Source organism: Aspergillus caelatus, assembly GCF_009193585.1.
Source record: "Aspergillus caelatus strain CBS 763.97 unplaced genomic scaffold BDV27scaffold_136, whole genome shotgun sequence".
In the NCBI taxonomy this organism is placed as follows: domain Eukaryota; kingdom Fungi; phylum Ascomycota; class Eurotiomycetes; order Eurotiales; family Aspergillaceae; genus Aspergillus; species Aspergillus caelatus.
This window is the reverse complement of record NW_022475399.1, coordinates 66,245-86,513: the sequence shown is the minus strand read 5'-3', so window position 1 is coordinate 86,513 and position 20,269 is coordinate 66,245. Positions and strand designations below refer to the sequence as shown.

The 20,269-nt window shown below is 47.9% G+C and overlaps 6 protein-coding genes across 6 annotated transcripts; 3 read left to right on the top strand and 3 right to left on the bottom strand.

The window, feature by feature from the left end:
* Positions 1 to 559: 559 nt before the first annotated feature.
* BDV27DRAFT_166057 (uncharacterized protein) lies at positions 560 to 6,535 on the top strand (the record flags this gene model as incomplete). Its single annotated transcript, XM_032074097.1, has 18 exons — positions 560 to 717; positions 765 to 858; positions 915 to 1,049; positions 1,102 to 1,193; positions 1,247 to 1,401; positions 1,470 to 1,534; positions 1,594 to 1,721; positions 1,793 to 1,910; positions 1,968 to 2,085; positions 2,144 to 2,423; positions 2,468 to 2,522; positions 2,579 to 2,774; positions 2,824 to 2,910; positions 2,958 to 3,085; positions 3,140 to 3,484; positions 4,309 to 4,313; positions 6,005 to 6,226; positions 6,283 to 6,535. The coding sequence occupies 18 exons, from the start codon at positions 560 to 562 to the stop codon at positions 6,533 to 6,535; spliced, it is 2,634 nt and encodes an 877-aa protein (XP_031925721.1).
* Positions 6,536 to 6,894: 359 nt separating this feature from the next.
* On the bottom strand, positions 6,895 to 8,687 carry BDV27DRAFT_159586 (MFS transporter; the record flags this gene model as incomplete). The annotated part of the gene is made up of 2 exons (XM_032072894.1): positions 6,895 to 7,212; positions 7,296 to 8,687. The coding sequence occupies 2 exons, from the start codon at positions 8,685 to 8,687 to the stop codon at positions 6,895 to 6,897; spliced, it is 1,710 nt and encodes a 569-aa protein (XP_031925720.1).
* A 554-nt stretch (positions 8,688 to 9,241) lies between these two features.
* BDV27DRAFT_131221 (alpha/beta hydrolase) lies at positions 9,242 to 10,674 on the bottom strand. The gene is made up of 4 exons (XM_032067585.1): positions 10,564 to 10,674; positions 10,096 to 10,499; positions 9,931 to 10,048; positions 9,242 to 9,883 (listed from the first exon to the last, which is right to left on the bottom strand). The coding sequence occupies exons 2-4, from the start codon at positions 10,279 to 10,281 to the stop codon at positions 9,252 to 9,254; spliced, it is 936 nt and encodes a 311-aa protein (XP_031925719.1). The 5' UTR covers positions 10,282 to 10,499; positions 10,564 to 10,674; the 3' UTR covers positions 9,242 to 9,251.
* Positions 10,675 to 11,077: 403 nt separating this feature from the next.
* Positions 11,078 to 12,526, top strand: BDV27DRAFT_131218 (uncharacterized protein). The gene is made up of 3 exons (XM_032067584.1): positions 11,078 to 11,769; positions 11,828 to 12,030; positions 12,084 to 12,526. Exons 1-3 carry the CDS (start codon positions 11,235 to 11,237, stop codon positions 12,396 to 12,398), a joined length of 1,053 nt encoding a protein of 350 aa, XP_031925718.1. The 5' UTR covers positions 11,078 to 11,234; the 3' UTR covers positions 12,399 to 12,526.
* A 723-nt stretch (positions 12,527 to 13,249) lies between these two features.
* Positions 13,250 to 15,657, top strand: BDV27DRAFT_166053 (putative MFS drug efflux transporter; the record flags this gene model as incomplete). Its single annotated transcript, XM_032074096.1, has 4 exons — positions 13,250 to 13,469; positions 13,545 to 13,701; positions 13,774 to 14,022; positions 14,094 to 15,657. The coding sequence occupies 4 exons, from the start codon at positions 13,250 to 13,252 to the stop codon at positions 15,172 to 15,174; spliced, it is 1,707 nt and encodes a 568-aa protein (XP_031925717.1). The 3' UTR covers positions 15,175 to 15,657.
* On the bottom strand, positions 15,383 to 20,105 carry BDV27DRAFT_16218 (P-loop containing nucleoside triphosphate hydrolase protein). The gene is made up of 3 exons (XM_032073349.1): positions 19,468 to 20,105; positions 16,548 to 19,402; positions 15,383 to 16,478 (listed from the first exon to the last, which is right to left on the bottom strand). The coding sequence occupies exons 1-3, from the start codon at positions 19,493 to 19,495 to the stop codon at positions 15,591 to 15,593; spliced, it is 3,771 nt and encodes a 1,256-aa protein (XP_031925716.1). The 5' UTR covers positions 19,496 to 20,105; the 3' UTR covers positions 15,383 to 15,590.
* Positions 20,106 to 20,269: the final 164 nt, after the last annotated feature.

Sequence of the window (20,269 nt, the reverse complement as noted above, 5' to 3'; positions counted from 1 at the left end):
AAAATAAAATATCGCATCTTCTGGGGCCACTTTTGATAGATAATTTTGTAGAAGAAGAGCGGTCACAATGAGCAAGGGGTTGCGCTCTATCTCTCATGAATAAACATCAATAAAAAGACTGGTTCTTGGGACACTTGAGCAACAAAATAAAAGAGACGGGAAACGAAAAGGGAAGAGGACATGCATTAAGGATTGGAAGGACTGGCACAAGCCACCAAAAGTATAGAATGGGGGATTCCACCTATCATAATCTTATAACCCGGAGTGGATCGTGTAGAGTTCAGACAGCTCATCCCTTTAGCACATTTTGGCACTGGCGCTCGATTTGCATCTTAGCAAAACCAATCAGCTGCTCTAGATATGTAGATCATAGAGTTCAGCTGTGGTTTGTTCACTACCTAATTAACAGCTGAAGAGTGTGGGGTGCTAATGTCACTTTGCGAGCTCTTAGCTAAAACCAAAACATTTAAATTCAGTGTAGTCTCATTCAGTGGTAAAAATTTCTCTCCCCTAGTCTTCAACCCAGCTGTCAATTCTTTCATACTCTGGAATCGAAATCATGGCTACCATCCGCCTAGATGTCAACCTCTTCAACGCCAAAGATGACTCGGTCAAGAGGACGAACTGTGTTCCTTTGAAAGAGTTTGACATTAGTAGCAAGAAGCTTTCTGACGTGCGATCGGTGCTTATTGAGAACGGTGGCTTGGATGCCAGCAAGTATGTTTCCTGTGTCTATGTATTGGATTGTGCTGATTGTATCATAGGGTCGGATGTTCGTTCTGCTCACCGACGGGGGCTCTGGTCAACGATGCTTCGTCCTTCTCGGATTATGTGGATATTCTATCTGAGGGAGGAGAGGTCTGTTGCGGATTCTAGCTATTCTTTGGAATTTGGAAAATGCTCACTAGTTCTAGGAGAAGGAGGGCGGTGATAAGAAAACGAAGAATATCTACAATGTCTACGTCTACCTGAAGAGCAAAAAGACTACCACTGGCTTAAGTGATGAAGCCAAGGAGACTATTAAGAAAGAGCTCAATCTCAAACTCAGCGTGAGTTCTCAACACACTGCTTGCCTCATTATGTATTGACCTGACCATTTAGGATAAACCGGAATTGCTCAAAACCTCACTGGACCAGCTCACCAGTTCCTTCAACAAAGCCGACTGGCTAGCGGAGGCTAGCGAAGGTGCTACGTACGGCTTCATGATCAGTCGATTAAACTTCTTGGACTTACTGACTGTACTAGCAACCCTGCCGATATGTCGGAGAAAGAATGGAACGTTGTCATCCGCAACAATAGCCTCACCAGCGCTTCTCGATTAGTGTTTTCCAATCTGGGCCGAGCATCGGATGGAACCAAAAAGCTCAAATTCCGTCGAATTGAACGTGCACCATACAGTGGTATGTAAAAAAAAAGAAAAAAAAAGAATCTATACCTATTACGATTGGATATGGTCTAACTGGTGTAGCCTTTGTGTTGAAGCCGAGAAAGTTCCAGCCGCATGAAATTTCGGATTCAGAGGTCAAGGTCGAGGTAAATTCTGATTTCCTTTTGATAATAACTATGATGATAGAATGGTGCTAATTTAATAGCAACGATTCCATATTCCCCGGTTTGTTGTGGCAGATGATTCGTACGTGGATACGTTTGAGACTAAATCGTCCGTGGCAACGGCCATGGCTCGCAGCTCCTTTTCCTCCATCGAGGCTGAAGCTTCTATGTATGCATGATATCCATATTCGAACTATAATCTCCATATAGCCCCACATCGGGTATGCTAACAGTTCTTAGTGAAGGAGGGGCGTTTGGATTCAGTGCCGCTGTCAGTGCCGGTTTCTCCTCGAGTGAAAGCAGTGCCTTGAGCAAACAGAGTACCGCAGAAAGCAGCGTGATGAACATCACCTACAATGTAAGTTTTCAAATGAGAATATACGCCCTGAGGCCTCATCTAATCAGGTATTAATAGTTCCCTCGGGTGGTGTTGCATTTGGATGAGTACAGTCTGGCACTATCGGATGAATGTAGCGAGGATCTCATGAGGGTCAAGGATGTTAATTCTCTGATTGCCTTTCACCATAAATACGGTATGGATATACACCTCCTAAGTTTAATAATCCGCGATATTGACACCAACACCAACAGGCCACTTTTTCGCCACCCGCGTCGAACTCGGTGGGAGACTGTTTTCATCGGAAAAGTTCAGCACGTTGGGTACAAGTAGCGAAAGTGAAGCTACAAAGCAGATGAAGATCTCAGCTAGTGCCTCATTCTCATCCAAGTTTGTGTCTGGTAGTGTCAGTTACAGTCAGGAGAATGGACAGTCGGCACAGGACAGCGATTCCAGGCGGGGTATGCAGAGTTCTATCTCATGGCAAGCCCAGGGTGGTGATACCCTTCTTTGCAACAAGCAAGTCACCCTTTTGTTTACCTTGATTACATGAAATATGTGCTAATAATATATTTTAGCCCTCCTGCCTGGTGTCCTACGGTCGCCCCGTTCCAAAACTGGCGTGTCATCAAGGTATTTCGGTTGATCCAACGGTAAATTATGAAATCTCAGGTGCTAATTTCCTCTAGCAAGAAGACGTGATCCCTCTGGGCGATTTCATCGGCCGGATACCAGGCTACGAAGATATTCCAGACAAGTTCAACAAACTAGCTGAAATCACTAGAAGGAAGGAAACGGTCAGCTTCCGGCTTGGCCTTGATACATGGCAACGCGCAGACGAGAAGAAGCCAGAGTATTTATCACTCCATCACGCGTGGAGAATTCGTATGGACACCTATACGCTATCCGTACAAACGTATACTAACCTTAACAGGCCAGGAAGTCACTCAATTGTACGCTAAAGAACTTGCGAAGGACCCCGTGGCGACCATGAAAGCTTTACAAGGAAACTTCTGGGCCAGTAAGTACAACCCTGATGAAGGAGAGGTTCACAGCTGATCTAATTAGTGTATCAAATTCCCTCCTCGATCCAGGGGTTGTACGATGCTGGTCATCCTGGATTGGCATTTGAAGACAACAATAGCGAAAATGTGTTTGACGTTGAAGTCGAAACCCTGTTGAACCAAGCTCCAGCCGTGCGTTTCCTATGATAACTATACATACGAATATACACTAATCCAGCAAAATAGCTACAATATGCAAAACGATACCATCTCTTCAACCGCAAAAGGGGCCTGTGGCTACGCTCCATTATACTCAACGAAAACGGGAAAGAGATAACACTGTTGGCTGCTGGACCCAAGCACGAGGCAACACTATTCGAGTTTCGTGACAGGGACCGAGAGGGACCCATGCGCAATGGGGACAATTGCACTCTGTTGGCGTACGGACCAGATGGCAAGCAAAAGGGTATTATTGCGTTGTCATTGCGCGGTGAAAAAGCAGGTGAGGGTGTGGACGATGCGAAGTCGATTGGAGCATTGCCATACAGTGTTCCGAATGAAGGTCGCATTCGTTTCACGGTGCTTGAAATGGTAGACCAGGGAGATGTTCCTGTTTGATTTATGCATTATATCTTGGATCTAATGCTATGGACAAACTGTTCAGAATCCAAGAGATACGGACTGGTGTTTCGAAGGATAAAGTTACGTTTACAGAATTATGGAAGAAGTGGCTCAACGAGAGTGCGATTACGACCTCGTTTCGATAGCATAGTCTATATAGGAGTATATATAACTACAGTTGACGCCTAGCATCTTCTAGAATACCTGTAAACCCCCGCCACCTCCCCTATGGAGGATCATGCATTAAGACCAGATCTCTAGACGAACAGTTCGGAACCATAAAGCTTGAGGAAAAAATGATTCCAACACTTTTTCAACCTGAAGACGCCAGTCATCATCCCACCGGAATATGCAAAGGGCATAGCAATACTCCCAGCAGGTTCGATACCATCCCGATTTCTCCCAGTCGATAAGAGCGGGCCATACTACCCATTTCAAAAAAGGTAAACAAGGCCTATATGACTTCAAAATAAATAATCTAGGGCTCAAGGACCTTAGCAACCATGCGAACTCTCATGGTTCTAATTACCTTCGTAATGTGAGGTTGTCATAGTAAAGCAGTTCAACAATTTAGCACAAGATTTACCTTGATTAACACACATTGTGATGCCCTCAATCTGAATGCAGAATCCAGCACTCGGAAATGAGATGCAGTATACCTTTGCAAGTTCAATAATTGTAGCCAACGCTAGATCGAAGTACCAGACGAAGTCACGCATAGGCAAAGTCATAGCGTAGACACAATATCCGATACTTCCAGCAGTTGAGATTTCACGACAATATAAAACCGACAGCCACGGTGTCCAGATCTTAATTACCATATTTGCCAGTCTAGATGCCTGTTCAAAGTTTACTAGAGACTGGGTTTCGGTGATTGGGCTTTAGCTACCAGGCCGAAAGTGTAGCTTGTGATTCTTAACAGAATCTAAGTACTTTTTGCCTCGGGATAAGGCAATTATTTGGGCCGCAACCGACGCTGATCTTCGACTTGCTTCCACCATGTAAAAGGGTGCTGTCAATGACAAGAACGGCTGGTTGACAAATAAAGGTTTCGTATATTGAGTGCTGTCCCTGTTACATACGTACTGTGAATCGGTTATTGTTCTTTTTCAAGTGGAAACGAGATTTAGGAGAGTAAATACCTGGCCGCAGAGACTCAAGTATTACAAACGCTTATAAACTATCAATATTAATAGGATATAACTAGTAATTCGTAAATAGGATTAGCTCCTCAGATAACAATAAATACGCTGCCTATTATTCGATTAAGTCAATTATTTCGGTCGGCTTATGTGGATCAATATCAGTGTAGTTGTCGAGAATGAGGCTCCAATAGGGTGCCAAAGCAGACATAAAAGGCGGCGCTATAGAACGAGTGGTAGCATGTATTTACGGACTCCATTACTTCCATGCTTCTTGCGGGTGCGAAACGCGAGACTTTCGCTGCATTAACAGGTGCTATTCTATCCCTATGCTGTATAATGCATAAATATGGACAATGTATAATATCAATTGGGTCAACTCTGAGATGTTGGAGGCTCGTAAAGAGTGAAGCGATACGGCGATCAGCTTGAGTTGTCAATCTTTCAGTGGCGAGGGCTATGCATGGATAAAGACTAGCTGTTGGTTTTCCTCGCATAATTCAGCTTTGTCCGAGCGACATAGAGCCAGCTCGATAGGCGCCCGACATTTCGTTGAGTGAAGATGTTCAAAGCCTCATGAAAAATCACTAAATTGTCCACTTACCCTGTTTCAACGAGGCTGCATAAGGTCTGATCACACCAGCCACAGGTCTAGGTGGTCAATAGACGTAGGGCACTTGTTCCTGAATAAGGCGGGCTCTTGACGATCTCAACTTCGCTTAGAGCACTGACACCCAGTTAGGAACACTAGATGACATGATTGCTTGAGCTATGCATTCATTCCACTCTTTTGGCAATCTCTATGCTTATCCTTGCCCGTTTGGGAAGAATGTTTAGCCAATGCTGACATTTTCCAGAAACATGTGTTTATAGGAGCCAGTAGCTTTTTACAATTATAGCTTGGCTGTTAGCCAACCTGCTGTAAATGGATTGATTGGTGTAGTATTAGCCGAGATGGGAGGCCTTGCAGAGCGGCACTTAGAATAGCTGAGAGTATGTCCAGTCGCCCCAGAATGGATTGATCGGCAATTGGGCCAGCCCCGGATCGTCCAAAAGTCAACCCTCTTGAGCATACCCAGCCCTACCCAGCCTCTTCCTGGCGGGAGTTGTTTCTGGATACGAACTATATTGGCTGGCCTTAATGAGATACTCCAGCTTTGTCATGACATTATCTATTTATGGAATATCAAAAGGTGCTTCAGGAATAAGGGCAGCTAAAGCCGTGAGAGGTATATAATGTTGTCTTTTGCCTGCAGGAATTCCATATCCCATCCAGCAATCCAAAGACCTCTAGACGTCCAAAGCAATCCAAAACCACCTTCATCACATCTCTTTAAAACCATCTCAGATACAACGTTCCAATTCACTCCCGCACAATGAAGTTCACTGCCATCTCCCTCCTTTTGGCCGCCAGCACCGCACTAGCCAGCCCCGCCAACATCCGAAGCGAATCCCTAAAAATCTCCAGCTTGACAGCAAACTCCTCCAAGCTCGGCGATTCTAACATCCAATTTACTCTCACCGACCCAAATTACCCTGATGACACCCCAACTGACTGCACTGTTATGTGGTGAGTGCCAACAACCCTCCGCTAATATCCTGCTTATACTAAGTCCCGATACGCAGGTCCACCAACTCAAACCCCCCCTCGAATTCCCGTTGCAACGGAAACAACTACTATATCCGGCTGTTGGGTGGAGTCGAGAAATTCGACAAATTCACAATCGAGCTTGAGCGGGTTTCTGGCCCGATCAAGGAGATAGGTCAGGCGTCGTTCAGCGAGACTGCCCCTGGCAGCAAGTGGGAGTGCAAGGAAAACCCCCAGGAAGGTGTTCTTAAGCGCTGCTACTACAATGGTGTTATGGAGGTTAAGGTCTGATTGGTCTGACCTTGCTGCTTGATACATAGTTGCATGGTAGATTCGAGAGGGGATCTTGATATTGGGGATTTTGTAGCCCGAGATACTACTATTGGTGAAGCGGCGATGGTTTTCTTTCCCTAACGCATGTGTGTGATTTCATTTCGAGCTTTTCAGCATGGCATCGGATTAGCTTAATGTCAGGTCAATTAATATATACTATTTCCATCAATATAGTTCTTGCCTTGTGTCGTAGTGACCTCCATTAGTTGTGACCCGTTTCCCTCCTTTGTCCATAGCACGGAGATGCTCATCTCATCCGGAGCTGACAGAATATAGCACCGTCTTTAGCACATGCCATAACACGATGAAGCCATGACTCAAACAGCATAACGGCTCCATCCACGAATAACCTTCCCAAATTTCCAAAATATATAGGGCACCGGCACCATCACAGCACTAATGATACCCAAGATAGTCAAAGTCCATTGTACCCCAACGTTATTATAAAAGGGAACCCCGACGACAGTCATGCCACCCGCAGCGCAGTAACGCGTCACGGTCATGAACCCCAATGCTGAGGCAGCATAGATCTCATACGCATCGATCACGTACATGTAACTGGAGATGAACATACAGATGCTACCAAAACCAAACAGGGAGGACCCAACGATAGGAGACCAGACAGATATATTTTTCTAGGTGACATCGTTTTGATTAGTCATGTTGGAATGGACTGGGGACGGACGAAGGTTAATGTTTTAACTGCTGGATGACTTACATAGTCTGTCCAGCCCATCCAGAACAGGCTGATTGGAATTGCTGGAGCTCCTATCATGGCGTACCAGAGCCTGTTCTCTGGATTAAGTGAGGATGACTTTGTCGATGGGGACTGTACGTTTGAGGAGGCGCCGTTGTCGTCGCTTTTATTGTCATGCGGCCTAGATAGGGCTTCGTCTTTAAGAGCCTTTCTCATACTTGAGTACATTCCCGGCACGATTAGGCCTGCGAGCATGATGCCCACGTACATCGCTACCCAAATGATATTTGTTAGTCCTTGCGACAGATCATGCACGTCGCTGAAGATGTGCGTGTATCCGTCGAAGAAGGTGAAAAGCACAATGTATAGGATTGTCATATATAGCGCGAGTAGAAGAATGATTGGTTCATAAATAGCCAGAGTGAATTGTCGGCCACAGGCGGTAGTAATGCGGGAGAGGAGAGATGTGCGGTCAAGGTCCAACTTGGACTGATAGCGTGGGTCCCCAGTCAATTGGCGCAGATGATGTGCCTTCCACTTGAGAAGAAGGGGACTATAGGTCTCAGGTTGGAGAAGAATGACCAGGCCTAGGACGAGTCCAGCCATGATTAGAACGATCCAATTGGTCCAGCGCCAAGATAGTGCTCCCTGGCCCATGTAGGAGGCAATTACTGGACTGAGAACAGCGCCTCCGAACGAAAGAATGGCATACAGTGGGAAGATCAGAGTCTTTTCAAGAGGGTCCCATAGATCAGCGACGGTGCCACCCGCACAGGTGAGTGGTGGGCAGCCGAAGACACCAGCCAAGAAACGGAAGGCAAGCTGGGCTCCAATATTAGGTGCTAGGCCAGATGCCATAACAAAAATCATAAACAGAGATGTAGAACCCGTATAAACAATATTTCGGCCAAGAATCTCTGACAGAGGCCCAGACACCAATGATCCCGCTGCAAAGCCAAGAAGAAATATACCTGTGGCTAGAGACGCAACAACCTCGCTGACATTGTAGGCGGCACTGTTTTGCCGTAGAACAGCAGATTCAATGGACGATGCGGCACTAACCACGAAAGCCAAGGCAGATACAATAAGTGTTGCCATAACACGTGTAGTGAGGGTGAAATTGCGAGGGTTCATGGGATCTTCATCATGGTCCCACCCCACGAGGAAGACCACAGAATGATTTCCATGACTCTCAGGTTTCTCCAACAGTTCGACACCGGCCAATGGTGAGGGCACCCCATGGGATACTGGATCCTGCTGTTGTCGGTGCAGCGATGAGGATGTTTGGGAACTGCTTGGATCGAGACCATCGGTGATCCCATCACGGAGACTGGCACGAGCCCGGTCGGGAAGATCATCGAGCTGTCTGCGGACTGCTTTCCTAATATAGCGGTATTGGAGATATGCTTGCATGGTTGGAAGAGGGTGTGGGAAGATGAATGGTGAAAGCAAGATAGGACGCAACTTACTGACATGTACTGTTTTCTACGTCCAGACATATATATATGAGTGAAGGTAATACTGACAGGGTCTGTTCCAGTTCTGCTCATGGAAAAGTTCGGTTATCATGCTTACTCCACTGGTATCGGACCCAGTAGCTCAATAAAGGTTACAGGTGAGTACCGTGGGCCTAGTTACATGGTTCCGACAAGAAAGTCAGAGCAGAGAAGTAGAATCCAAATAAAATTTAGAAGTGATTGGACAGCTTCCGTTATCGGACCTCAGCCTATCCGTTAAACATCTTTCCCAGGATACTACGTCCCCGATTATTAAGCGGACTCAGAGCAGATGATGCTGCAGACAGACACCCAAGAATGTAAACCTGATAGATTGCACCGCGGATTTACGGACATATTACCTAACAATTAGCGTCTAACTGTCACAGCTATGAGTATTATCCTATATGAATAAGGATACATCGTGTCCATAGAGGAATGAGGATACCGATTGGGTTTTAGATCATAATGGACTGGATATCTAACCAAGTGAGTTTGTACCCAAACATTCTCTGACCCACTTCACGATTCTCGGGCCAACTTCATCCCCCTGTAATCCAATTGACAAACAATAGCTAACATGATTATGCCCCTGCAGAACTTGATACTCTGGAAGATATCCCATCCGTTCTGAAAAGGCATGCATCAGTTTCAGGTTCCCTTGCACGCACTCTTTGAAGTCAAATTCCGCAATAGTCACGAATAACTTTGGCATTCTGGTCTCCACGGTGACCAGCTCACTGAACAACCCCATCGCAGACTGTGCCATAATCCTGTCCAAGTCGTGGGTGGCATAGTAATCAATCATACTCAACCTGCGTGGTTCCTGCGACAGATCATAGTGTAGAGCTGCACTTTGCAGCATAACCCCCCTAGGCATCGCGTTCTGTTGTTGTAATCGGCCAGAAAATAACGCCATGGCCAGATGGCCCCCCCCAGCGCTTTGGCCAATGGCAAAGATGTCGTCTGCATCACCTCCGTAATGATGAACGTTGGCCTTTATCCATTGTAGCGCCGAAGTGACATCTTCTATTCCATCAGGAAATCGAGCCTCGGGTAGTAGACGATACGTACCCAGGACCCCAATCATGTTGTTGGACGCGAAGAATTTTCCTAGGTTGTCAGGAGCTTTCCGAAACCGTTCTGATAGAAGGAGATACCAATATTTGCATGCAAATGCGGGGTAATTTCATTGTCACCCCCTTTAAAAGCGCCACCATGGAAATAGACGACAACGGGGAGTCTTTCTGTCTTTGCTATGCTTTGTGGCCAGTACACCTACAAGTGTCAGCCTCTCGCAGTTGGGTTTGTCTTTCTTTACTTACATTTAATCGATGGCGTTCATGCTCTCCGTACTTGATATTTTTCTGGGAGGCGTAAATGGGATTCAGTGGCTCTGGTACCGTTGCATGGCATGACTCAAAATATTCTTCACAAGCTGCATTTACAGAAGGGCCCCAGTGGTTCCCAATCTGCGCAATGAAACGTTGAATCACATCTGCCAAAGGCATATTTGACGAAAAGCAAATATGATGAACGCTCGTGGAGGGACGATTGCATTATGGATGGTTGAATTCTGATAGATTTGATTAACTCGGGGAGTCTTCCCGGCCCGTGGCCAGGTGAACCCTAATTAATCGAACGTTACGTGACAAGCTTTCGTAGATCTAGTCATATAACGTTACTCATGTTACTCATTTTTACCTACATTAGACAATATATTGCGAGTCTAATTGTTTTAGTAGAAATTATTCGCCGTTCGATTGAACCTCTTTTTTTGGGGAGGGACATACCTAGAAGAGTCACCAAGCTTCTCAGGTTTGTAACTATTACACCGATAAGATCTAGTATTAACTACTGATTCAGGCCCGAAATCAAGGTGTTATAAATTGACAGTAGACAAGGATCTTATTTTTAATTATTCAGTGGTTTATCTAGCCTAAATACTGAGTATAAGTTAATTATTAGATAGACCGGCAGCTATGTAGTCATATGGATCTAGGTTGACAAATGTTGGACCAAGGGAATACTCGATAAAAGGTGGGATGATCAAAGATAATAATAGGTGGCATTAAAGAGTGGAAACAAAGAAAATGTGCTAGGCAGCGTAGGCTCGAGCCGGACCTTTGGTCTAATATGTAGTCAACAAAGACACGGAATAGTGGCGTCGAGTTGAAGGAAAGGAAGTGGGACCGGGACCCTAGTATACTCGGATTTCTGGCCTTATCAAGGCGGGGGGGGGGGGGGGGCAACAAACAAAACACACAGAAGAGGTGGCCCGTGTCAGATGGGTGGAGAAATCCCTTTCTTGCCTTTATTGCTCCTGAACCAGCTTACCTAGAGCACAGACAAGACCTTTTTCATTTCCGGCTCGCTCCAACCTCGGTCTCACTATCCCCTCCACATCTCTGCCTATAGGGGAATTCAATAGATCTCTCTCTCACACACACCCCAGTGCTGAGAAATGGTCCGTCACATCCTTCTTACCGGGGGCAACGGCTTCATCGGATCCCACATCCTAGCCAAGCTTCTTGGCCAGGGCTGGACCGTCTGCTGTGCGGTTAGAACACAAGAGAAAGGCGACAAAATCTTGAGGGACTTCGCCGCCCAGCGATCTCAGATAACGATCACAATCGTCCCCGATATCATCGCGCCGGGATCATACGACACGGCGGTACAGCGAACGCCCGCTTTTGACACCGTCTATCATACTGCATCCCCGTTCACGTACGCGAATGTGGGAAGCAATCTTCAGTTTCTCGAGCCAGCGATCAAGGGGACATTGAACCTACTCAAAGCCGTGAAAGATCATGCCCCGAGTGTGAAGAGAGTCATTTGGACCGGCAGCTGCGCCAGTGTGATTGACTACGACAACCTGGTCTCGGACCCACCAAGACTTTATACGGAAGAAGATTGGAACCCGGTTACATGGGAAGAGGCAGTGCATGGAGATCCGTCGAAAGCTTACAGAGGCAGTAAGCTTTTTGCAGAACGAGAAGGTATGTTGATTGCTCTGGTTGCTGCTTGGTAGAATGCCGGTACTAACACTCTACACAGCATGGAAGTTTATGAAGGAAGAACAGCCACATTTTGACTTGGTGACGTTATCTCCACCGGCGACATTTGGTCCTCTACGCCACTCGATCACCAGTATCGGGGAACTCAACGAATCCAATTCTCGGTTGTGGAAATTTTGCTTCAGCTCGACCAAAGATGCGCCCGTGCCCTATATGCCTGTACACACCTACGTGGACGTCCGAGTCAGTCGCCCCAAATTGATACGTAATTGGAGCTAACTAAGTATTTCTTGTAGGATCTTGCAGATGCGCAATTCAGAGCTATGATTGTCTCAGAGGCAGGCAACCAACGGTTTGTGGTATGCGCCCGGCAATTTGACTTCCAGGATGTTTGCGATATTGTCCGATCACACCACCCCGAACTGAGCGAACGCACACCGCTGGGGAAACCCGGAACACGCTCTTTACCTCCAGGTGCATACTCTATTGATAATGCCAAGGTGAAAAAATTCTTAGGGGTGGAGTTCCGAAGTCTCGAAGAGACAATCTTGGATGCCGCACGTTGCATGCTAGAGATTGAGCGGAACGAAAAGCAAGCTCATTCCACTTGAGGTGGGAGCACTTTTGAATCAGCACACATCAATAATACTAAAATAAAGATAATCGCTCTCATATTTTCCCGTTCTGACGTTGTAGTGTTATAGAAGTCAACCATACTTGTCAGGGTGCAGGCCGCTCCATTAGCACGAATTTTCTACAGGCAGGATTTGGTCCACTATAGCAAACCATCTGAGTTGTTTAGTGAAACTTTTGTAGCCAGTATTTACAAGTAGACTTCCAAAGGCTATGTATGTTTTATGTGGTATAAATCTTAATTTTGCTATGTAGGTCAAGTTACTCTAGTCATGATTCATGATGTGGTAAAGGAATCTATATATTGTTACTATTGATATCTATAGAGGTGAGATTTACACGAAGGAAAGAAAACACGTGACAACTAGTCTATACGATATTTCCAAATATGTATCTATATGATTGGTTCAAAGATGCCTGCACGTGATTATAAGTGATTCAATCAGATTTCTTCGTAATCAAGCCTTTAGGGAATTTTGTATAGGAGATTTCGGACATACCACGGACGACGGACTCTGTTAACTCCGTGGGTTAACACCGACGGTGGAGAGAAATGATTGGTTCGGGGAGAGCACGGGATCTACCATAGTCTCCACTACTCTGATCCATGGCAGAAGATAGTACTCCGCACAACATAGTATGCATGGACCTTGACAGTTGACTCGCTGTTAGCTCGATTAACGCCGAAATGAGATCTGTTTTGTTGACAGGGATACGTGTTGAAACCATGCTCACACAGAGAGAGGACAGAGTACTTTCGCTGACTCTCGAAGCCCCTTCTGAGAGCACGCGCTCGACTTAACCTCTTCCTTCACCTCAATCCAACACAATGTCGGAAACTAGTATTATCGACACTGAAACGCAGCCTCGAATAGCCGTGATGGGCAAGGTCGATTCGCGACAAAGCTCTCGAGGCTTAGAGGATCATACCGACCAAGACAGGGGCGCCAACAACGTCGCAAGCGCCGATCGCAGACAGCCCGTACCCCTGGAAACATCGGGACCCCCTTCCCCACGGGATATCCACGGGGTCAAGTGGGCGTTCGCTGGTAAGCTAGAGAGAGGATTTGCATGATCCATAACTCCCAAGTTTGGGTATGGTTCCTGATCATACGCGTTTGCAGTGACTGCCATCTTGTCCAGCGTGTTCTTGTTCGCGCTGGATCAGACGATTGTCGCGGATGTTCAGCCAAACATTATCGCCGAGTTTAATTCAATTTCTAAATTACCTTGGCTGTCGGTGTCGTTTCTCCTCGGAACTGCGAGCACTAATTTGCTCTGGTAAGCATTGACACCAATCCGAACCGTTTTCAGCGAAGTTTATTGAAATTAAGTACGAACGAATGTGCTTAGGGGGCGAATATATAGCCAATTCAATCCAAAATGGATCTATGTGCTCTGCGTGGTGATTTTCGAGATCGGTTCGGCCATATGCGGGGCGGCGCCCAACATGGATGCCCTTATTATTGGACGTGCTCTGGGGGGCCTTGGCGGCGGAGGAATGTACTTGGGAGTCATGATGATGCTGTCTCTGTTCACGACGCCTGTGGAACGACCCAAGTACATCGGCATCATCGGGGTGGTATTCGGCTTTGGCACCGTGTGAGTTGTTCTCTCGCAGAGAGTGGGAAGCAGGCCAAATCGGATTACTGACTATGGTATCCTTGCTACAGCCTAGGACCTGTGATTGGCGGAGCATTTGCCTCCAATGCCTCCGCGACGTGGAGATGGGCCTTTTATATCAATCTTTGCATCGGAGGCGCCTTTGCGCCAGCGTATTTCTTCTTGCTTCCATCCCGTGATCTCCGACCGGGGATGAAGTTCTCGGACCGGATGAAGGCTGTGGACTGGATAGGAAATACTCTTGTGATCGGGATGTATGTTTCTATACTCATGGCCATCTCATTTGGTGGCACAACATTTGCGTGGAACAGCGCCCAAGAGATCGCTTTGTTCGTAGTTGCGGGCGTTCTGTTTATCGCGCTTAGCATCCATCAAGCCTGGTCCGACCGGCAGAATCGAATGTTTCCAGTTCATTTCCTGAAGAACAGAGGCCTGTTGATCCAATTCTTGGTGGGAGCCTCTGCGGGGACGTCGTCCTTTGTGACCATCTATTTCATCCCGCTATACTTTCAGTTCGTGCAGGACACCAATTCTCTGCTGGCAGGTGTACGGTTATTACCATTCATCGGCTCCCTGGCGGTCTTCACCATGTTAAACGGCCACCTCATGGCACGACTGGGATACAGCATGCCATGGTATGTCACTGGATCAGTCCTAGTCGTCGCCGCCAACGCCATGCTCTACCGAATTGATCTCTCGGCGTCCAACGGATACATATACGGAGCCATGGTTCTCAACGGAATTGGCACCGGCATGTTTCTAAATGCTCCATTCGCCGTAGCTCAATGGCTAGCTCCACGCAAGGAGACATCGAATGCCGTGGGATTTATCATGTGTGCTCGAGGAGGGGGATTGGCGATCGCACTGTCCATCGCAAATGCCATCTTTCTGAACTTGGCCGACAACAGGATTCGCCACGACTTTCCCGACCTAGACAAGACGGGGATTCAGAGTTTAACCTCCGGCTCGGGGAGCACTCTCCTGGAAACCCTGAATCCCGACCAGCAACAGCAAGTGCTCGCTGCTATTGTATTTGCCATCAGTCGTGTTTTTATCACGTCCATTGCCTCCGGCTGCTTTTGTCTCATCCTATCGCTTTTCATGGATCGCAAGAAACACAAGCTTGGTTAGCTCGCTATATACATAGAGGCGCATACTTTCTCCTTTTTCCCGGGATGAACTCTAGAAGACTATAAGACGTCAAAGTATGATCGAGGCGGGCTTCGATGATAATCGAAATCCATACAGCTGGTGGCTATCGGATTGATTAATTTACACAAGATAGCTGGAGTAAAGCGTGAAGATGTGAACATGATGGCAGTACCGAGAACTGATCTCGATGAACCCTCGAGGTTGCGAGCGCTATAATGAACAATATCTGTGCCGAAAGAATTGGAATGCGATTATCACCCTGGCAAAGGTATCACGGCGTGGGGATGCACGACACTGTTCCTCAATTTATATACGTTATCCGCGGTCTAAAGGGAAATTGAGCCCATGTGAGTGGAGCTCAAAATATTATTAGTACATGAGAAGAAACGACAATGTCACGCATTCTTGATGCCCTTTGGCAGCCTCGCAAGCCAGTATATAAAGAACGTCGCAGCCACATTAAACACCACATACACAGCCATGAGGCCCAGGTCCCTCCACCGGTGAGCTACATTTATTCCCAAGCCTTCTAGCACTACGTTGGTGTCGCCAATCGAGCAGAACAGACATTCCCCGGTCGTGGCATCGGGGTTTAACACCTGTCCCCCTGCAGTGCTCACATAGGCAGACATGTAGTCGCCACAGGATGTTGTGTTCGCAGGCAATGCGATCCGAAGCAGATCAATCGCCGCACAGTGGAGCTTGGTATTGGCGAGAGCAGTAACGATCATCCCATCCATCAGGTAAGTGAACGGGTCGACTCGATACATGAATATCCAGAACCGGGCCAATGCATCGGGCTGCACGAGAATACCGCAGAAAAGCAAACAGAGCGTGAACAAGAGGTTGGCGATATTGACTGCAGTGAGCGAGTCGTTTATTCCAGCAGCAATGGCCTGTGAGAGGGTGGACGAGAAGAGAAAGAAAACCCAGATAAGGAGGAACATCAGAGTCGCTCGTTGATCCATGGTGAAACTGCTATCGTTGAGGCCGTTGCGCCAGAATCCAGTTGGATAATACCATGCGACGAAAACTAACACTGAGGTTAGGGATTGCCACACCAGCTCCACAATCACGTTGGCCCCGACAAAGACGACCCAATTATAGGTTTTTGACTGCTGTTCACGGGCCTCGAACTGAGCGCGGTTGTCAATGAAGCGAGGGATAATTTGCTGATCGACGGAGCTGAAGACGATCGTTAACAGAAAACAGGAGAAGAGCGAACTGACGAGTCCTTGAACGTCTTTGGACACAAGCCAGAAGGACAGCCCGTTAAAGAGAGCCTAAATTGAGAGTCAGAGATGGACGGTAGAGAATGGGGGACAGAAACGAAATAAAAGGAAACGGCATACTGCGCCAACACATAAGGCAATTTTGGAGTAGAGATAGGTCGGATCTCGCCAATAGTCCTGAAACATTCGATAGGTGACGAGCCATAACTGCTGTAAAGATGTGGATGCATAGTCGTGGTCTTCGATGCTCCCAGTGGTTGTCGTTGCTCCCACGCCATCAGAATCGGTCCGCATCCTAGCGATTTGTTGCTGCACAGCTTGTCTCTCTGCGCTTGCTCTCCAGATATCAGACCACTTTAAGGCAGCGGCAGAGTTTGCCACGTCAAGAAGCCATTCGGCTGTGTTCTCCCCTTCTTCTGGGGACCGGGCACCTGCCCGCTCAAAGTAGTCGATTAATGTGCTTGCGGAACTACCCACATCTCCAAAATAAGCGGTCTTGCCTTCATGCAAAAGCAAAAGTCGATCGAACATCTGGAATAGCTCCGAGGATGGCTGGTGAATAGTACACAGGATTGCTTGCCCGTTGTCCGCAAGCTTACGCAACAGGGTACAGATTGACCAGGCCGTCTGACTGTCAAGTCCTGACGTGGGTTCATCCAAGAAGAGGAGAAACTCTGGTCGGGCTGCCATCTCCACTGCAATCGTCAATCGCTTGCGCTGCTCGATGTTGAGCCCTTTCCCAGGCACTCCAACAACCGCATCTGCATATGACTCCATCTCTAACATGCGCAGCACCGTATCCACATACGCAAGCTTCTGCGCTATCGACCGATTTCGCGGTTGTCGGAGGAGGGCGCTGAATTGGAGCGCCTCACGAACTGTTGCCGATGACAGGTGAATATCGCTCTGCTGCACGTACCCCGTCTTGCGTTGGAAAGACCTCTCTAGCGGTCTGCCGTCGATGTGAATATCACCACGAACGATCCCAATGGACTTTCGACTGGCCAGCACATCTAAAAGAGTGGTCTTCCCGGCTCCCGTCGAGCCCATCAAAGCCGTTACAGTGCCCGGGGCTACCCAGCCGTCGATTTCGTCAAGGATATTACGCACCTCCTTGCCCACCTTAACATCGTACCCTACACCAGTCCAATTGAAGATGGATGACTGCTTCGCCAGCCCTTCCATATGTACTTCAGGTTCTTGTATTGGGCTCGGGCGATGGATGGTGATGTCCTTGGTCTGTATTGAACTTTCAGCATTTTCCTCGTCCTCCGGTGGCTGGTGAGCGATATGCTTTCGACGGTAGAGCAGGATATCACCTTTGGACTTTTGTGCCTGAATATACTCAGCAGCGAGAAGATGAACAACAAAAAAGGCAACCATCAAAGCAAAAAGAATCCCGAGATTCCTCCACAGATGATCTAACGTATAGCCATACTTGACATTGAGGTACCGATTTCCTTCGACAAAGGATTCTCCCTGCACGCCCCCAATTGCTGAACAGACTTTGCCATCCATGCTACCGCCACTGTATGATGGTCCAGACGGTACTGTTATGGAGCAGGGAAACTGACGGTTGCCAAATTCGTTGATCATCAAGCTCTCATTGGCATACGCAATTGGGTTGAACCACCTGATCCAACTGAGCCAAGGAACTTGGGAGTGTGGCGGGATTACAAAACCCGCATATATAACAAAGTTAAATATCATAATGGCTACCGGGGCTAGAGATTGGGCGTAGGTGCGTGACAGAGATCCGACCGAGCGAAAGATCATGGACATGGTCACCATGACCACGAAACCAAATAACCAGAAGATGAAGAATGCGGCAGCACTGCGCCGCAGATTGGTCAAGAAGTAGATACACAGGTTAAAGAAGAGCGAGGTAACGACTTTGACAGGCAGGTCGGCAAGCATCGACGCGATGGCTTCTGCCACGGGGTGGTAGAAGGCGTACTGGGTGTGCTTTTCCACAATGGGCCGCTGCGCCCACAAAGTGTTCACCTCGAACGCTGGAAGACAGGCGTTCATCATGGTCGCGTAGAAGATCAGAATACTACGAGCTTGGAAGCTAGCCGTATCCTCTGCGAGGTTGTAAAACACACTCCCCAGGATGATGGCGAGGATAATGTTGCCGATGACTCCAGATACGATTCCTGGCACGCTGTGGCGCGACCTGACAAAGGCCCTGCCCAGGCAGGTACGAACCTGATGAGCAACAGTCGTTTGGTAGATCACAGGATGATCTCGTTCACGGTCTAAAGGGGAATGCAATTGGTCAAATTCTTCTACTTCCTTTCGTATGGCCTGCCACTCAGGGCTCCGTCGCCATGCCACGGCGAACTCGTCCGGCGTCCTGGGCACCTGGGCCTCGAAGCCAGGCCGTACTCTCCGTTCCTTTGCATTTGTCAATGAGGTCAGAAAGTCCGCCGTCGTCGCACGCGGGGGGCGGATGAAACCTAAGCGGATAAAATATTCCGCAGCCTTCTCGGCAGGGCCAAAGTAGATCTGTCGCCCCTCATACAGCAGCAGCACCTTATCAAATTCCTGGTACACAGCCTCAGGAGCCTGGTAGATAGTTGTCATAACTGTCGAGCCCAATGCATTTGTGGCCCGGTGCAGCTTCCGGACAAAGTTCAGCGCCTTCGCACTGTCCAGTCCGCGTGTGCTGTTATCCCAACACTGAATGGGACATCTAGCTAGGAACGCTTCTGCAATACTCGTTCGTCGTTTCTCGCCGCCACTGAGCCCACGAATCATCTCGTTCCCCACTTGTGTATGCAGTGATTTACCCAGTCCGAAGAGGGTGGCTGTTATGGAACCGATCTCCCTGGCGGACATGTGTCCTTGTGGCTTCATTTCTGCGGCAAAGGACAAGGTTTCCCCCAGCGCCAGCTCAGGAAAATGAACGTCATTTTCGGCCATGTAGATGCTCTCACCTTGGTATTTGCGGTGCATTTCGGTGAACGAGATTCCTTCCATAGCCGTCAGCTCCTTCGTCGTTTCAAGCGATGAAAAAATTAAGAGAAAGCCCACATACTGACCCTGATAATTAATATCACCCCCATTGACCTTCAGCCCATGTATATCACCTGCCATTGTCTTGAGGAACGTTGTGCAGCCACTTCCGGGACGTCCCAGCACCAGGAGCATCTCTCCCGGACGAACGAAGCCATCCAAGTTCCGCAGAATTTGTACCTTCTGCCTGTGTCTGACTCCCAACAGAGCCTTAAGGTATACGGGAAGGAGTAACACATAGCTAGCGAACGTGTGCTGAAATAGGGTCGGCTCAGTGTACCCGTTCACATTGACGTCGATAAACGATACTCCCCGCAGAGTCCGTCGGCGGTCCTGGTGTGTCGTCGCTCCGAGCCATTTCTCAAGAGGCTCCTTGATCTCATCTGCTGGACATGCCATACCTGGAGAGATCCAACCTCAGTATCCGCTTTACAACGAGAAATGACAGCTGCTTCCGAACGGCTTGTCATAGGCTAGGCTGACTAGTACTATGGTTGTGAGTGGGCTCTCAGCGCCGTTTATTTGACTCCACAGGGCCACGAGCCAACGCTCCAGTAACACTCTTTGTCAGGGGATGGAAATGGTGTGGTTGGGAACGTATTTCGTTTGTCAACATCACGAACCCTGCCCCTGTTACATAGCCTAGTAAGACCTAGTGGGGAGATTACGAACACCGAGTTGACAGCCTAGAATTGTGGCATTTATTTAATAGTCTCCCGCCATAACTAACCGGGAACGAGTGGGCAGCCTCGCCAAGGTACTTTAGTAGTAGTTGGTGTGCGAGTCAGGCCAGTCAGAGCCAGAGATAGGGATGCAGGCTGCAA

What these genes read in the sequence shown, in the direction of transcription:
- BDV27DRAFT_131221 (XM_032067585.1), bottom strand. Translation starts at nt 10,281, where the DNA reads ATGCCTTTGGCAGATGTGATTCAACGTTTCATTGCGCAGATTGGGAAC. An exon ending in ATGAACGCCATCGATTAAAT is followed by an intron (nt 10,049 to 10,095) that starts GTAAGTAAAGAA and finishes TGACACTTGTAG; the next exon opens with GTGTACTGGCCACAAAGCAT. An exon ending in GCATTTGCATGCAAATATTG is followed by an intron (nt 9,884 to 9,930) that starts GTATCTCCTTCT and finishes CTGACAACCTAG; the next exon opens with GAAAATTCTTCGCGTCCAAC.
- BDV27DRAFT_16218 (XM_032073349.1), bottom strand. Translation starts at nt 19,495, where the DNA reads ATGGGGGTGATATTAATTATCAGGGTCA. An exon ending in GATATTAATTATCAGGGTCA is followed by an intron (nt 19,403 to 19,467) that starts GTATGTGGGCTT and finishes CGGCTATGGAAG; the next exon opens with GAATCTCGTTCACCGAAATG. An exon ending in TTGCCTTATGTGTTGGCGCA is followed by an intron (nt 16,479 to 16,547) that starts GTATGCCGTTTC and finishes CTCTCAATTTAG; the next exon opens with GCTCTCTTTAACGGGCTGTC.
- BDV27DRAFT_131218 (XM_032067584.1), top strand. Translation starts at nt 11,235, where the DNA reads ATGGTCCGTCACATCCTTCTTACCGGGGGCAACGGCTTCATCGGATCC. An exon ending in GCTTTTTGCAGAACGAGAAG is followed by an intron (nt 11,770 to 11,827) that starts GTATGTTGATTG and finishes CACTCTACACAG; the next exon opens with CATGGAAGTTTATGAAGGAA. An exon ending in ACACCTACGTGGACGTCCGA is followed by an intron (nt 12,031 to 12,083) that starts GTCAGTCGCCCC and finishes TATTTCTTGTAG; the next exon opens with GATCTTGCAGATGCGCAATT.